The sequence below is a fragment of the Lates calcarifer genome, linkage group LG5 (genome assembly GCF_001640805.2).
Source record: "Lates calcarifer isolate ASB-BC8 linkage group LG5, TLL_Latcal_v3, whole genome shotgun sequence".
NCBI classification, from domain to species: domain Eukaryota; kingdom Metazoa; phylum Chordata; class Actinopteri; family Centropomidae; genus Lates; species Lates calcarifer.
In genome coordinates, this window is record NC_066837.1 from 14,351,053 (window position 1) to 14,368,769 (window position 17,717).

Genomic DNA, 17,717 nt, shown 5'->3' on the forward strand with positions numbered 1-17,717 from the left:
ACATGAGCTTGCGTGTGCGTGTCTCTGTATGTGAGAGAAGGGACGAGAGCGACTGAGTTTGTAAGCAACATGCTGCAAGTGATGATTTGTACGTGTGTACCCAAGAAGAAATTTGGGTGTTGTTACATAAGATCAGTACGAGCTACTGAATGAATGTAGGTATTGAAAATGGGAACGGGCAGTTTGGGGTCTTTATCTGTGTGTTGGGTCTTAACGCACGTGTGAGTGTGGGGGGAGAGAGAGAGAGAGAGTCTATTCAAGTACTGTAACTTCATACGGTGAGGAAGCAGGGACGTGCTCTCGGAAATGCAAGTTTCCAACTGTGTGAAGTCTTGTTCTGTTTGGATATGGATGGTTTATTGGCTAAATTGTTAGTATATGTAAGACTACCTCAGTATATAAGCATGTATGAGTGTGTGTAAGAAAGATGGAGTCAATATTTTATGATGAATTAGAGGTGAGTTACAGCAATATGGATGTAGCCAAAGAAAAGCAAAATCTCTCAGTTGCTGAGAGCCCCACAAATTAGCCAGGGTTAGTGATTAGTTGATTGACAGAAAATTTGTCTGCAACAATTTTGACAATAATTACTTGTTTGAGTCATTTATCAAGCAAAAATGTTACTAATTCTCTCTTTAATAGCAAACAAAATCCAGCATGCTGTCTAAACCTGCAGTAATGATCTGTTTCCAGCTTATCAAATTTGAAAATCTGCTGCTCTTCTCTACTGAAGTTCATTAAATCAGTATCTTTGGGTTTTAGACTGTCGGCTAGACAAAACAAGCAATATTAAGACATCAGCGTGGGCTCTTGGGAACTTGTGCCAAACATTTTTCAGAATTTTCTGACATTTTATACAATTAATGATTAATCAAAACACTGAGAAAAATAATAATAGATTAACCATTAATGAAAATAATAGTTGTATCCCCGGAGTCAACACTTTGATATGCAAGTTTTCAAAGCAACACAAGACAAATAACAGAGCTCCAAATAGGCTAATTGTTTGTATCCACACAACAGATGCATCAGTCGAAAGGTAAAGGAGAGAAATGATTTTATTTAGGGGGAAAACAGTCTTTATAATCAGCTCTAAACACAGGCAAACGGCACAGACATAGAGGAGCAGAGGTCGCAAGATGACACTAATCGTCAGCGACACAATGGAGAATGATGAACATATGCAATATACAGGGGGGATGACAAGTGACACGCATCCTCACATGACCTGTAGCACTGTTCATAAAAGTGGATTGGTGTGTTAACTATAGACTATATTGATTTTTTATTATCTAGTTCTTTATTGTCATTTTAAGAGTTTAAACTGGACCAGCACCAAAAAAAAGGACTATTGTCTCATCCCAGTTTGAAGTTTGTGCCTGTGATCATCAAAATAAAACCCGTTCTTGTTATTTCAAGAGCGGGTTTTCTCTTATGCGCACTGAAGGAGCGCATAAGAGAAAACATGTCCTCAGTATCTCTTAATCACTGTGAGGAAAATAGGAAATGATAGCATTTGGCTTAACGACTTTGGAGTTTGGTAACAGTTATTATGCTTCATTTAGTGACAAATATGCTAAGGACTGAGAAAGGCTTCAAATAGTATTATGTAAATATTGCTCATGGGACTCGCAGACGAGAGAGAGAGGAGTGAAAGGGAGAGATAAGGGAGGGATTAGAGTTAAGTGCAGATACACAAGTGACATCACTTGTTCATACTTTAACAGCACTACATTTGAATATTCATACAGAGCAGAGACTTGGTGTGCTGACACATTGTCTGAGTCACACTTGAAGTGCCAAAGGTTCTGGAAAATTCTATTTTGGCTTTTGAGAAGTCAGGATTGCATCAACGGGATGAGAACAGAAATGTATTTTCAGTTCTCTCCAGGATATTTCAGATGTGTTGTGAATTTCAACATATTGCCGGTGTTGACTCGCCTTGAATAGAACTGACCCCCACCGCTGCTGCTGATGCTGCTGCTGCTCTACAAACTGACAGAAAGTGGAAAGTTGGAAACTCAGGGGAAGTGTAGAGGAAGATGTGGCTGTGTAGTTTTGTTTTTCTCTTCTAGTTTTGAGCCTCTAATTCCTCCCCTCTCTTCTCTCTCTCTCTCTGCCTCACCCTTTCATTCAGTCCCGTTCGACAGTCCACATGAGCGTCTCCAAACCCCCGCCACCTCCCTCCACCTCTCACCTGGCCATTCCCCCTTCCTCCGCCTCCGCCCCTTCACCGTCCGCCTCCTCCCCCTCTGCGACGCCCCACTCCGCCGGCCCGCCCCCTCCCTCGCCGGTCAAGATCTCTATGCAGGAGCACTTTGCCATCAATGTGTGCCCAGGCCCCATCCTCCCCATCCCGCAGATCTCAGACTTCTTCCCCCGCTTCCACGACTACCCCTGCACGCCGCCGCCCCCGAGGGAGAAGAAGATCCTGAAAGAGGAGACTTTCAACGGGGAGACGGGCGGGGGATACAAGGATGGGGAGAGGAGGGGGGACAACGATGGAGACAGGGAGGAGGTGTTTGACTCTGATGATGATGACAGTGAGTTCTGTGTGGTGGAAAAGTTGTTCAGTCTTGTGTGCATGTGTGTTTATTCAGTTTATTCATGTGAGAACTATAAGGCAATAAGGCAGAAAAATAACACCGCCAGTTCTGAAGTGGAGAGTCATCTTTTTTTTACTCAAAATGAGTTTGTGCATTTTTCCTCAGATGCACAACATATGCTTGCAGAGTAATTGTGGAGTCAAGCATTTTTCCAAAAGTGTTTGTCACTCCCACTTTGTGTGACACAGCGCCTCCGATGATTTATTAGACAACGATGCAATAGTGGGACTCGGCCTGCGAGTTTCTGCTCATTCCCAAACAGTAATCAAACAAGACAGATCAATTCATATTAGGCAGCGTCATGTTTTTAAGGGGCCATCTGCTACAAATATGACTCAGAGCTTTTGAGTGCGCGTTTGTACGTGTGTGTGTGGCTGAGTGTGTCTGCCCCTTTACTGACAGTAATTGCTGTGGTTTGTGTTGTTTTCAGCCTACCTGGGAACGCTGGAGTTCAGTCTGCTCTTTGATCAGGAGAACAACTGCCTTCATTGTACTATTCACAAGGCAAAGGTAAACACAATTTCAATATCTTCTTCATATCAACAGACCTCTGTCTGTGTGATTGTCTTTCTGTCTCTCTGTGTGTGTGTGTGTGTGTGTGTGTGGTTGCATAATCCTCCTTGAAGACCCAATGAAAACAGTTCTCCTGTAATGCTTTTATGTTTGCACAAGACATCAGGCTGCTTTTTAAAGTTACGTGTTGGCTGTACACACCCTCCACAGCTTGTCAATTCAAGACAAAATCATCTCATGGCTCTACGAAATGTTGGGTAATGTTGCTGTGTAGCTGTGGCACACAAACGTGGTTGGTATGGCCATCGCACAAGGACACAGAAACCTTGCATTACACATTGTGTACTGTAACATGACGTTAATTATGTAAGTCTGGCTGAGCGGTTCCCATGAGGACAACGCAAAGAAGATGAGGAGGATAGAAAACAGTGGCATGGAAAGAAACACCCAGAAGCGCTATTGAGATGTAACTACAGTAGAGGAGGTCCGTCATATTCGCTGTCTTTTTCTGACCCTGTCAGTTGTGTGAAATGTTTGAGGGCATGATGACGTCACCTTTGACACTACTGTGTGTGTGTGTGCGTGCGTGTGCATGTGTGTGTGTCTGCTTGTGTCCACAGGGACTGAAAGCCATGGACTCCAATGGGCTGGCTGATCCATACGTCAAGCTTCATCTTCTCCCCGGGGCTAGCAAGGTCACTCCTCCAACCTTACCTCAGTGGCAATTAATGTAACATGCTACCACACTGGGCGGTCCCAGACACTGACACTCCCTCACAAAGTCCCACATCACACAGAAACTGGTGGTAAAAGAAGATTATTTATTGAAAGTAAAAAAAAAAAAAAAAAAAAAGACAAAGCTGTAATTTACTTTTTGTAAATAGCAGTCTGCCCTGTCGATTCTTGTTTATCAGACACCACGAAAAGGTCAAAATGCACTTACGAAAAAAGGTAACGTGGCAGCGGGCTAATTTAGTGTGTCGTTTCGAGCTGTTGAGCAGGGAGCATTTCCGTTGGTTACTGCTTAATGTGGCTCGTCCAATGCTCTGCTTTATCGAGCACAAACATGTTCTGGTCTGCTGCACCGCTCTTGTCTTGTTTTCAGCTCAAGCAGCAGGGAAGATAAGGCTCGCCACAACAGCAAACCCCCCCAGCTCCGGCAGAATGCAACCTGTTGTCGGCCATTTTGGCTCAAGGTTGACACGAAATGAGGTTATGATAAGCTCGGGGAGGACGCTGAGCCAAGATAGGTTGAATGAGGCTACTGTCTGAGGTCTAAGGTGCTAACAATAACAACGTCTGGGGGATTTTTGTCCTCCAGCCTTTCTCTGTCTGTCTTCTCTCCCATTGTTATCGCTCTCCTTTCCCCACTTTCCACCCCTATCTCTGTCTCTATCTCACTATCTGGCTGTGACCCTCTTTGACCTTGAAATACCAACAGTGTGCAGAGAGAAGGGAGACAACTGAGAGGGAGGAAAGGGGGGAGAGAGAAGGGTGTGGGGTGGGTGGGGGGTTGGGGGAGGTGGAAAAAGGGAGGGCGGGAGAGACAGATGAGGGGAGGACAGCAGCAGGTGGTTGTCATGGAAACAGGGAGGATTGTTACACGGCTCACGTCAACAGGCGAGTGTTGATGGGGGGAGGAGACGGGTGGTGGAGGTGGTGCTGGTGTTGTTGTGGGGGGGGCAGAGAAAGCGTCAATGAGTAAGTAAGTACCCATGAACCACCGTTTGTTAAATACGCAGCAAGATGATGGGGGTGGGTGGGGGCCACGTCACTTGGAAAGTGGGAGCATGCACATGGAGAAGTGAGGATGACGGACGCACGCTCACACACCTACTCTTGTCCACATTCAGACTCAGCATGCGAGCGCTGCGATGAATAATCCGGAGCACAAAAGGTTTCAGTTTCCGCAGAGAGCCGAGTTGTCAAAATACTAAGAGCAGAGGCGTGCGTCCCCTCGGTCGGCCCCCACGCGTTTTCCTCTTTCCTCACCCTCACATCCTCCAGCACATGCTCTTTCACCAGTATACGGTCAAGTGTGTTGTCTTGCGTTGTCAAACACACGCTGCAACACATGCGGCGCATGACCTTGCGTATATGCAGACACATGCTAAGGCTTTAGTCATAGTCACACAGAGATGCTCTCTTCATCCCTCCCTCCTCCTCTATCACTGCTCTCTCTCTCTCTCTCTCTCTCTCTCTCTCTCACACACACACACACACACACAAACATGCACAAACACAGTAGTTCTTGCTGCCTCTGTGGTGGTCCATTCCTAATCGAGGTACATGGAAAATTCACACACAGCCACACTCTGTTCTCTCACAGCTCTGGGAAGTAGAGACTGAGAAAGAAGGTGCATGAGATAAGTAAAGACACCCATGCAGACAAATGGAGAGAAAGGAGGGAGGCTGTGATGGACAGATGGAAGGCGAGAGATAAAACATTTAGAAACAGATGCAAAAGAACTGGTGTAGAGGGAAAATGGAGGCAGGGAGTGACAGAGGGCAGGAAGAGGGAACTAGTGTTTTATGTTTGTAGACAGACCGTGTGGTAAGATACGCGCTCAGAAAACCAACCCAGTTCAGTCAGTAAGGAGTGATGATTATTTGTGAAATCGTTGTTGTTCTGCTGAGTTGTGCTGGCACACATACAGCTGTGTAACACCACCGCAAGTCGTGACTCTGCCTGTGCACGGTTTCTCCTGCACATTAATGAATCAAATAAATGACATGAATCGAAAACACTTGTTCCCTTCATGGAGCGAGCTCTGGAGGGCTGAGTCTTGTAGATAAACGAGAAGTTTCCAGTAGAAAATAGAGAATTAAAAGGGGACAGTGATGGGAGGGAAGGAAGGGAAGAGGGGGGAGGCAGCACAGGCAGAACAATGGGATGTGGGGACAAAAACAGACTGAGAGAAAGAAGATGGAAGGGAGGGTTCAGCATCTCGCCCTGAGGTGCTGTAGCAAGAGGCTGACTGTGGCAGAAAGGAAAAGAGAGAGAGAGAGAGAGAGAGAGAGAGATGAGGTGTTTTGTCCATGAAGCCTCAGACATGAGCAGGAGTTTGTCAGAGAATAGGCTACAGTATAATTTTGTGTGACCATGAGATCCTTTACTTATATTAAAGTAGCAACTCCACAATGTAAAACTACTAAAAGTAAAAGAATGGAAGTATTTATAAGTATTTATATGAATATGTAATGTATTATTGAATGATTACCACTGATGCATGAGCACATATGCAGCATTTCAATGTGGTTATATTTGTACTCACTTTGCATATTGTTGGGTAGTTTAATAGATACTGGTGTTATTCCATATTGTTCTTATTTTCAAACATTCCCATGAAAAGACCAAAACCAACAATGCATTAGCCTCAGCCCTGGGCCAATTGGTTTCTACTGAAGATGTAAATCTTTAAGAACAGGCCACAAATATAGAGTTTCATTTTCTAAAAGAAGAAGTAGTTCAGCGATCCCCTAAAACAGCTGGGCTCCGTATTCTTTAGGAGTAGTAAATAACACATTTGTTGGGGACTATTTTCTGACGTGGATTAATACACATTTGGTTCTCTAGCAGAGATTTATGTCTCCAGGACGATGCACTATATGTGTGGTTAATGTAAAATATAGTACAGTGCCCACGTTAATCATCAAGACGGCTCAAGTCAGCCAGTGCAGTGATGAGGCTCACTGAATAGAGATCTATGGCACACAGGAAAAAGCTATATCAAGGTTTGGCTACACAAACAGGATTTTACCGGCCTTATAATCAAAATGCTCTCAGTGCACTGTATTTTATATGTTCATTATAGGGTTTCAATTCTAAATGTGCAAAAGAACTAGTAACTATAGCTGTCAAATAAACATTCTACATTTATACAGAGTAAAATGTAGTAAAATGTCTCTGAAATGTAGTAAAGTAGAGATAGAAATAACGTGGCATGAATTTGAAACAGTCAAGTAAAGCACAGTGAATTAAAAATTGCACCTACACTGCTTAAGTAAATACTTTCCACCACTGATAGCCACTCCTGCAGCCAAGCACAGCCAATTAGTTCTGCCTGTGGCTCCACAAGGTCTTATTAACCCACAATTGATGACAAGAACGTGTCTAAAACTTCTTCATTAGAGCCAGAGGTGTGGTCTTTGTGAAGGATTGTACTGTATGTATCTTGGGAGTCAGTGGAAAAAAAAAACATTTTATTGAAATGCAGTTTCTTGAAGTGTTTATCAACATAAAAATAAATACCAAAAAAATGAAAAATGAAAACAAGATGAACATATCCTGAGGGCAACTGTGGGAAATGAGGCAGCAAGTGGCTGCAAACTTTATTTATGGATGTTGATGCTATTAAGGGCTTGTGGGCATTTCCTCTCTTGGAAAGCTTTAATTTTTCATGCTGATTGTGTTGTGCAATTTAATTGGCTGCTGTGTTGTGTTGTGTCTGAGACACAGTGCTTGTTTTGGAGGTCTGGCTGGTGCTAATGCTCTGTCTTACCATGATGGGGAGGAGACAGACGGACAGGTGAGGCGAGGGAAGCCTGGTGTCCTCTCACTCTCCTCTACAAAGTAGGCAGCAGATGTCTGCGATATCCTGAGGGACAGAGATAGATGATGTTTCTCTCTCTCTCTCTCTCTCTCTCTCTCTCTCTCTCCTTCTTTCTTGATTTTTTTAGTGTCCCCCATTTTGCTTCAGTTTCACAATCTTTTATTCTGTCATTCTGATCTGAGGAGTTTGCTCCCTTAACCTTCACACATTCCTCACTTTCTTGTCTTCTTTTGATCCTTCCCTCTCCATTGATTTCTTTTCATATTTCTTCTTCTTTTCCTCCTCAGGCAAACAAGCTACGCACAAAGACCCTGAAGAATACGCTGAACCCGGTGTGGAATGAAACGCTGGTGTACCATGGCATCACAGCAGCTGACATGACCACCAAAACGCTCAGGTAGGCGCTCTGCTCTGGATTCCACCCCGGCCAGCAATTAGCACTATTCCCCAGACAGGCGAGTGACCACTTTATTATGCGGAGGATGAGGATTCATGCTTCCAATCCTCCAGGGGGACTCCCAGCAGCCGTCTATGCATCCCAGTTGGCTTTTCCATGTAATTCATTATTGCAGCCGGGTGACACCAGCCAACTGTTCCACTTGCTGTTGCTGCGGTAACTGCTCAGGTGTTGGCTGTGCTTTGAGTCTCCCCCACCCCCCCACCCCTCCTTCCTCCCCACTGTGCTCTCTGTATGGAGTGATTGAGGTCAAGCTTCGCCATCTTGGCCCAAAAAGTCTGACGCACTCGTGTCATCGTGCATGTGTAAGTTGATTCATAGACGGAGTTTTGCGTGTGTTTTGTTTGTGAACATGTGCGCGGCGCACAATCAGTGTCAGTTTGCTCAGCAGATTCATAATAGGGTTGGATGGCATTGTTTATCCTGAGGAAACAAGAGCACAAACACACGCAGACACACGCACGTACACACACACACACACACACACACACACATGATTCTTGTCTGCACTCTACACACAAATGCAGGCAGTCAGGTGTGTGTTTATCCTCTTGTGTGTGTGTCAAGGGCAATCACTGGCAGGAAAGAACATGCATGGCCCCTCCTCTGTACGTAGAGAAAATACACACACACACACACACACATATGCAAACAACACACGTCCTTGAGCTTTCACAAACACACACACACACACACACACACACACACACACAAACGGCAGCTTGAGGAGAGACCCCTCAAACTAGAGGAAACCCACCTGACCTCTGTTCAAGGACATAGCCCACAGACGCAAACCAGCAGGGGGGCTCTGGGTAGCCAAAACGAGAAAGAGGAGTGTGACCAGTGTCAGGCAAGAGATGAAGAGAGGGAGAGAGAGAGAGCAGTGGCTGCCAAGATGAACAAAGAGAGCAGGAGGAAAAGCGTGAATGATGTCAAGTGACAGATAAAGGGAGTGTGGAAGAGGAAACTGGGGAGGCCAAGATTGGGGAAAATGACAGAATGGAGGGATGGAGAGAATCCAAGGGTCAATTGAAAGAGAGGTTGCGAGGGGGAGATGAGAGATTGGCTCAGAAAGAGTGGTGAGATGGATAAAGTGATGAATGAGGAAATTCACTTAGCTGAGAAAAAAAGAGGGCCGAGTGATGGGGAGGAGTTTACTCAAAGGGGAGCCAAAAAATGAAAGAATGAGGACAGTGAGAAATATGTGAGACGGCGAACGTGCTGGAGTGAATGAAACGCTGTCTGACAGAGGGGAAGGATTTGGGGGGGGGGCAAGCGACAGACAGAGATAGAGAAAGGAGAAAAATCTGCTCAAACTCTCCCTGGATGTGTTCAGGCGCCAGCACAGTACCGCAGCCAACAGACAGACTTTGTTCTCATTACTCCACAGAAAGCAGCGAGTCAGTCAGAGAATGGAGAAACAGAGAAGGATCCCCAGAGAGGTGTTTATTCACAGGGTTGTGTGCTGCTGCATCCTGCTCCGCCGGTCCCAGCAGGGTGCAGAGGAGGGGGATGCTGTACTCTTTGATCCCCCGTGCTCTGTGCACCGCTGAGCAGGAGGACTCTGCTCCAGACTCAGTCTCTCTGTGGACCTGCCCGAAGGCCTGGACAGTGCAAAGTTTATAGTTAATCTGGGCCATACTGTAGTCAGACCAAACCAATTTCAGCTTAAAAGAGTTTTCACCTAAATAAGAAGAAATATTGTTTTCCATTCAGATACATTTAAGCAGCTTCTTCTTCTTACTGTTTGGCACTTCAGCCCACATCAGAGATGGTGATAAAAGCTGGAGTGCAGCCAAAAACGTCTGAGTCATTAAAAATTTCTTTTGGTGTCAAGTCCATTCTATTGCACCGCTCTTTGTACTGGAGGACAAATGTAAAAAGAGTTATGTAGTGCGCAGAGTGGAGGGAGAAGACTGGTGGTTTTGTGCATTTATTTATATATTTTGCCATTCATTCACTCATTTGCAGTTATGATGATTATATAAAGCCATTATGCTGAGGCCAAATGTACTTAAATAGAAAATGGATAGAGTCTGGTTATGAAATGGCTCCAAGAAAAAAAGTTGTCATGGCTTTAATATTTTTATATTCTTTATTCAACAATTCTATTCCTCAGTGTGCAGACTTTATCTCTAAGGGCCACTGGAGGTCCAGTCTGTTATTAGGAATGAACCAGCTGAGTAAACTAATAACTAATGTCCTCAATCCAGACTTCACGGTTGGTCTCGTACCGGCTAATCCTTTAATTGGTGCAGCAAGGCTGCCTGAGGTGCTCAGGTCTTGAGTTAAAAGTCAACCACACTAGAATACACTGCAAAAATCTCCAACCTGATACATTCAATCTTAAAATTATAACTGTCTTAAAGCATTTGAATGAAACTTTTTGCTGATCTCCAGTAAAAATCAGCTTGTTTCCAGACTGATTTTGTGAGCTGTCACTAACTTCTAGAAAATACCTGAAATACATTAAAGAAAAAAAAAACTGCACTGGGAACAAGCAGATTTATCTGTCTCCTTTGAAGTCTGAGTATGAGACAGATTGACTTCCTCTGAAGATTGTTTTACTGCGGTGAAGCCGACATGATTTTGAGATTAGGTCCAAATTTCTCTATCAGTTGGTGCAGTCTGCCTCTGCCTTTGGGCAAATTTCAAATGATTTAGAAAGCAGTGACTGTGACAGTGATAATGTGGCGCCCCAGTCCTTCTCCTCATTTTAATGACATAACCCTTTTATGTACATTTTAATGTGCAAAAAAAAAGAAGAAGTGAATTGTACATGAATACTTACCTTGGGGAGAATCTCATATTTAAGACTCCTTGTGGCTTTTATCACTAAAATGATTATCGGGCTGACAGTTAACAGAGGAGAGATGGAGCGTGTGGAGGAGTGTATGTGTGTGTGTTTTAAAGGACTACCAACATGATGTCAGTGCCAGGTCTAGGCTCTCTCCTCTCAATTTCTTCCCTCTATCTCTCCATCCCTCTGTCGGGCTTTGTAATAGACTCGCACTGTCCTCGGCTGTAGGGAGATAGGAACAAATCTAGGACTTGATTTGGTATTGGATGGAGGGCGAGGCTGAGATTAGCTACTGGACACCTCAGGCAGAGATGTACATGATGTTCAGGGGAAAAAAATACTTTTAAGTGCTATATGTGCAGGTGGGAATTATATTTTTAGTTGGGGTCGCTAGCGGCATGTCAGTTGGCCGGTCCACCACTTTGGTCCAGACTGAAATATCTCAACAGTGGATTGATGTTGTTGATGAAATGTTGTGTGGACGTTTATGGTCCCCAGAGGATGAATCGTAATGACTTTGGTGATCTCCTGACTTTTCCTCTAGCACCGTCATCCGAATTGGGAAATGTTAGCATGCTAACATGACAAAATGAACACAACAAACATTACACCTGCCATTGTGAGCATTTAGCATGCTGGTTTAAAGCACTTCTGTGTCTAAGTACAGCCCCTTAGAGCTGCTAACATGGCTACAGACTCTTAATTCTGTAATAAGAAAGTAGTTTATTAGTTAAATGACAATATAATCTGATACTGAAGTTATATCTGTATCTCTAATCACATAAAAGAATATGCATTGATGAGCCCCCCCCCACCCCACCCCACCCCCCCACCCCATACACACACACCCCCAAAAAAGCAATTTATCTTGACAGTATTAAAATCATTTTATCATTCATCATCAGCTCGCATGAACAGTTCAGTTAGTATTTGGGAACATGAAGTAATGCCCAAATGTAGAAAACAGAGAGCTAAGCCCTTAATCCCTTTAACATGGAATTAAAAGCAATATGGCATAACAAATCAATGGCAGGCTAGTGGGGATCCATTAAATATATACAGTATAAAGTTTGAAATGCAAGCGAGGTCCATATTTCATGCTAATGATCCTTTTAAAAAACACCACAGCAAGGGTCATCCTTGTTGTCGTCAAAGTCAGTTTTTGTTGACACTCTTCCTGCTCCATTAAAGAGATACTTTCACAAGTACAGACAGCACGCGGACCTGCTAAGGCACCCTGGTAATCTAATGTAACTCATGAGGCAGATTTTGTCAGCGACTGCACACTGAACTTGGCACTGAAAGTTGAACAGATTCTGCGAGCATCTGTTTGGTTTTTAGAGGAATCCTAAAGCCGGAAAATTGTGGGAGAGGGTGCGAGGAAACGGATGGAGCTTTCGCACGGGAGAAGCCAAAAAGTTTGGGCGTAACTGGTGTCACATTTCACCACAGCCTTCGTTTCATCGCAGACACCCCACATGTATGACGGAGCAAAGGCACATAAATCATCTGACAGCAGTGGTCATGAGTCAGAGTTATTCCAAAGCTTCTGCTAGAGATACTCATCAGTTATGACTAAAAGGCTGGAACCAGCATGTCAAACGTCAAAATGTCAGAGAGATAGGAAGAGAACAGGAAGAGGGGGAAGGTGTGTGTGTTTGTGTGTCTGTGAAGAGAGAGCGAGAGGGAGAGAGGTTGAGAGTAGAGAGTGATGAGCGAGGAAGAAATCAAGAGCAGCAACAGTCCATCTGGGAATACTGGAGCATAGAGGGAATATTGTAGCAGGTGATGGGCTATGAAGACTCTACTGTAGCTGATTGAATATTCACCCTCCATCAAACATCACCATCAGTTTGAAAAAGTGCACCCCATGGAAGAAATCATTTTACAGAACCGTAGCAATATAAAGGAAGATATTGATTCAGCTGTCTGTTTTTGAATTTAGCGTGCAACTAAAGACAGACACAAAATAAAAAAAGAGACTGTTGCTGTGGACTCGTCTGGGCTGAAGGTGGAAGTAATCAAACCATCCGTACTGTACTGCTATCCCGCTCATTCTCACTTTATGTGTGTAAAGGATTTAACTTTTTATCTTTATTTTTGCCCTGAAACATGACCAGGAGATCCTGTTGAACTTAAACAAACGATAATAATATGGCACATTATGTTGTTATTAGTTATTTGTTAACTATGCTAGCAGCTGTAGAGATTGGAATGTTGGTTGGTCCACCAACTGTTAGAGGGGTTGCCATCAAATTTTGTGCAGACATGCATGCTCCTTTGGGGGTGAATCCTAATGATTTTGGTGATGCACTGACTATTCCTCTTGAACCACAAGTAGATAGACATTTGTGGTTTAGAGTAAACATATTTTGACAAATGTTGAATGAGTTACCATATGGTGAGAAAATTCCTGCATACAACATGAAATGTTGGTTGTGGTTTCAGCTCAGGGAAATGCAGAAAGAAAACTGATTACCTGCCTCAGACAATCTCCTTCCTTTTACATGTTTCAATTACAACAAATTAGTGTCTGAAGGAGTAACAGCCAAAAAGGAAGAGACTGAAATCCTCTGGAAACCCTCAGCAATCGTACACCTTCTCATCATTCATGAGGCTGCTCGTGAAAACCACTGAGAACTCATCTTGTGTTGCAGATGGCGGAGCTGATTGATTGTTCACATGCACTTTGGATATATTTGGCACAGTCTACACTTGCCTCATAATAATGAGCACAGCAAAGTGGTGGCAGGATTCATCTGTAACTTTTCACAGACTCACCTGCTTCTCTTCTGTTTCCCTGTATGTATGTGTGTGTGTTTTATGTATGTATGAAGGCTGTGTGTGTGTGACATGGACAGGCTCGGACGAAATGAATTCATCGGAGAGGTGAGAGTGGCTCTAAAGAAGCTGAAAGAGGGCGAGAGCAAGCGCTACAATATGGGCCTGGAGAGAATTGCACAGGTACATACACTGTGTGTGTGTGCGCGCATGTGTGTTTGTGTGTGTGTGGACCTTTCACATATATACCAGATGAGTTTCTGTGGACACATATATCAAGATGTGTCCTATTTCCATTGTGCATGTTTGCCTGGGGGCTATCAGGCATCAATTTCAAATGCTGCATTAATTGTGTAATAGATATTCACCTGGAGGCAGTGTAGGCTGTAACCATGATGTCTCTCTCTTCTCTCTCTCTCTCTCCTCTCTTTCTTTCTCATTTCAGAATAAAGAAACTAACAATCAAACAGTGGAGCAGGGAGCACTTGTGGCAGAGGAGGAGGTAACACTATCATCAGCTTTATCGTCACCAAACTTATTATTGCCATTTTCAACCCAAACTCTCACTGGAATTTCCTATTACTCTCTCTATATATCTAATACATTTTCTTATCTCTTCAGCAGTTCTAATCTATCCTCCATTTCCACCATCACAGAAGGAAAAGTTTTAATTAACAGTTTTAATCAGTGTATGTGTCTGTGGCATGAACCTTAATAGACCAGTGTGAAGGGAAACTGCTCACACGGACGCAGTATAGCAACAGTTTGTAAATCACACCCGTGCTGCTAGTCCAGTGTTTTTCTCCTCTGGTGGCCATTATCTCATTTCTCTTCATGATTCTAGAGACAGAGGCTAATAGCTTTTGGTCTCTGATTAGACTCAGTTTATGGTTGAACCTGGAGATTAAAAGGAGGAGAAGGGAGCAGTGTCATTTTGCCAGACACAGATAAGGCCTTTAATTACAAGCTTTAATTTGAATACTCCTGTTACCCATGAGAACACACACAATATCTTAGCTGGTGAAAATCGCAACTAATTTATTTGGTGTTGTAATTTTAATTCTGTTTTCATCTAGTCTTCATTTTGTTTTTGTTTCTTCACAGTGAAAAGTTTTTTGAGAAACTTGAGATAGACAGTGCTGCAGGATTCCCCACTGCTTGCATTCATGGAGTAAGGAAACGTCAGGGTAGAAACAGGTGTTGTGTCTGACACTGTTGTTTTCTGTGTCCCCAGCGTGGCCGCATCCTGGTGTCACTGTGCTATAACACAGAGAAAGGCTGCCTGCTGGTTGGTATCATACGCTGTGCCCATCTGGCTGCCATGGACTCCAACGGCTACTCTGACCCCTTTGTCAAAATGTAAGTCCCGTCAGATATTCATGAACAAACCCGGTACTCTACAAATTATGTGCAACTATTCTGTGTTAGCAGTTTATGTTCATTGCCTATGCTTTCTGCCAGCATCGGATGTGATGTGATGTTTTTATAGCACAGTGAAAATTTAGGATGTGGAGGTGAGCATGTCAGTGTATTTATTTTTTAATAATGATCACAATCGTTCTAATGATAACCAAAACCCAATAAGCCACTAACTGAAAGTTAAGCCATAAAGCTGAGTTTTAAGTTTGGATTTAAATTCCTCAACAGTCTGGAATAACCTCCCTCCTGACCCCAGAGAAAAGCCTGTTGACTTCTTTTTAACTCTGAGGACAGGCAGGAGCATAAGGTTGGAGTGTAAGGTTTTAGGAGATCAGACAGGTAGGAAGAGGCCTGCATTTGTATGTCATTAGATCACCTTTAAGTCCTGATGTGGATACAAAAAGAAGCTAAAACTGCTGTAATGTGCTCAAATTTTCTGGATTTAGTTACAATTCTAGCTGCAGCATTCTGAAATATTTGAAGACTTTTAGTATGAGCATATGGCAGCTCTGAAAACAAAACATTACAATAATTCTGTCAGGATGACACAAAGGCATGAATTAGGATCTGAACATCTGCTACGGACAAAAAAGAAAATTGTAAAATTGTAGCTATGTTGCATAGGTGAAAAAAGGCGGTCTTGATGGTATGTTTAATGTCCTGATCAAAAGAGAAAGTAAGATCAAAGGTAACACCAAGGTTCGTGGCTGTCATACTTTGAGAAATCACACAGTTTTTGAGGGCTACTCTTGTTCGAAACTGGTGTCTATTTCGGGTTGGACCAATGACCAGCATCTCAGTTTTATCTAAATTCAGGAGGAGGAAAACAGACACAAATTAGTAGATACAACTGAGTATCATCAGCATAACAATAGAAGTTAATTCCCTGACTGCATTTAATTTGGCAGAGAGGAGAAATATAAAGAGAGAAAAGCTGTGAGCCAAGGAAACGAGCCCTACTCCATATTTCACATAGGGAAATACTGATGTAAGAGTATTGCAGGAACACACTGTGTTCTTTCAGATAAGTAAGATTTCACCAAATGGTCTAACCAATCCATATCAAAAGTTGCACTGAAATCGAGTTACAGAAGCTCAGAAGCTCTGAATCTGAATCCATAGTAAGCAGAAGATCATTAACTATTTTGACAAGCACAGTTTGAGTGGAGTGACAGGCCCTGCAAGCAGATTGAAAAGTCTCAGAAAGATTACTGTGAGATGTTGGATGAAAGCTGCTGAGACACTACAGTACTCTGCTCTAGACTCTCTCTAGTACTTTTGATGGAAAAGAATGGAAAGTTAGAGACTGGTGGATAATTATCAAGAGAGCCTGGATCAAGGTAATACATATATATCTGTAAAATATAATAGTATATAGAAACGTTTGGTGTTTTTTACTAAGATAATTGAGAAACTTTCCTTTGTGTATTTAATTGTGGGACAATAGTGTACATTAATAGCATGCTCAACATTTTTAGTCTGCATACTGACTTTTTAGCAAACTCAGTGTTGTCCCTTGTATCATTGTGAAAACACCATGAACACAGTCGATGTTACAGGCCTCTGGGATGGCTCATAGAACCCAGAGTTACAGAGTATAACCTTTATTCTGTTTCACACATGCTTTGCCCTTTAACCAACTGACAGGCTTGAGGGGGAGTAGCCAGATGCCTTGCTCTGACACCTACATGGCACAACACCCACAAACCTTGAGTGAGAAATGTGCATACAACAAACCACAGTCCAGGACCTTACTGCATTAGGGACAGGAATGGAAAGTCAGCATAAGCCTGACTGACCTTACACAGCACAACAAGCGACACAACCACAACTCTGAACTGGATTTTTGAGCTAAGTAGGATAATTCTGTGTCAATCTTTGAGACAGGAGGAAGGTTTCAGCCACATGTAATGCCAATAGCAACCTCAAAAGTTACTGCCATCCAGGAGATGCAATTCCACAATGGTTGTGACACCACCCATCACAGTACAGGAAGGAGGTGGATGAAGACTCCTTTTCCTGATCATACTGTACAGCCTGTACAGAGACTGATACTTTTCTCAGCCAGAGCCAGCAGGTCCCTTCAAAGTCTAAAATACAGAACCAGGGAGAGGAAAAGTGTCTAACACTATACACCTGAGCCAACCTGCCTGTAAGGCACGGACGGTGACAGATAAAACCCACACAGCTCAATTCGCCGATCTGCCTGCTGCACTTAAGTACCAACAGTGCAGGAAGTGAGAGCTCCCACACAGGACAACCAATCCTGTAACCAACGCCACCTCCAACAGTGGGAGGCTTCGAGGTAGAAGGAGCACCAGGGTGCAGAAATAAAGGAAGCTTTAAAGGCTGTATTTTCATCAGCAGATTAGACAGTGATGCAGGATAGTATGATTGGAATACAGTCATTTAAGGTTTAATTTTACCTGACTTGGTTTTAATGCCTTTAATTTTTGACCACAATGATGTTAATTGAAAGCCTGAGGATGATGGTAAAAGAAGCAGAAAAAGAGATGGATTAGCCTGAGTATCTTTCTGACCCTTTGTGTGCCTAATGTAGGTTTAAAGCTGGGACATGCTTTGCCAAT

At 43.3% G+C, this 17,717-nt stretch overlaps 1 protein-coding gene across 2 annotated transcripts in view; it reads left to right on the plus strand.

Annotated features, from left to right (window-relative positions):
- doc2d (double C2-like domains, delta) overlaps positions 1 to 17,717 on the plus strand; it is a 31,239-nt gene that overhangs the window by 224 nt on the left and 13,298 nt on the right. For both annotated transcript variants that reach the window (XM_018695764.2, XM_018695766.2), the window contains exons 2-8: positions 2,138 to 2,543; positions 3,037 to 3,116; positions 3,740 to 3,814; positions 7,960 to 8,069; positions 13,767 to 13,893; positions 14,156 to 14,212; positions 14,945 to 15,069. In XM_018695764.2, the coding sequence (XP_018551280.1) occupies positions 2,156 to 2,543; positions 3,037 to 3,116; positions 3,740 to 3,814; positions 7,960 to 8,069; positions 13,767 to 13,893; positions 14,156 to 14,212; positions 14,945 to 15,069 (962 nt within the window). In that variant the 5' untranslated portion in view covers positions 2,138 to 2,155. The remainder of the gene's footprint in view (positions 1 to 2,137; positions 2,544 to 3,036; positions 3,117 to 3,739; positions 3,815 to 7,959; positions 8,070 to 13,766; positions 13,894 to 14,155; positions 14,213 to 14,944; positions 15,070 to 17,717) is intronic.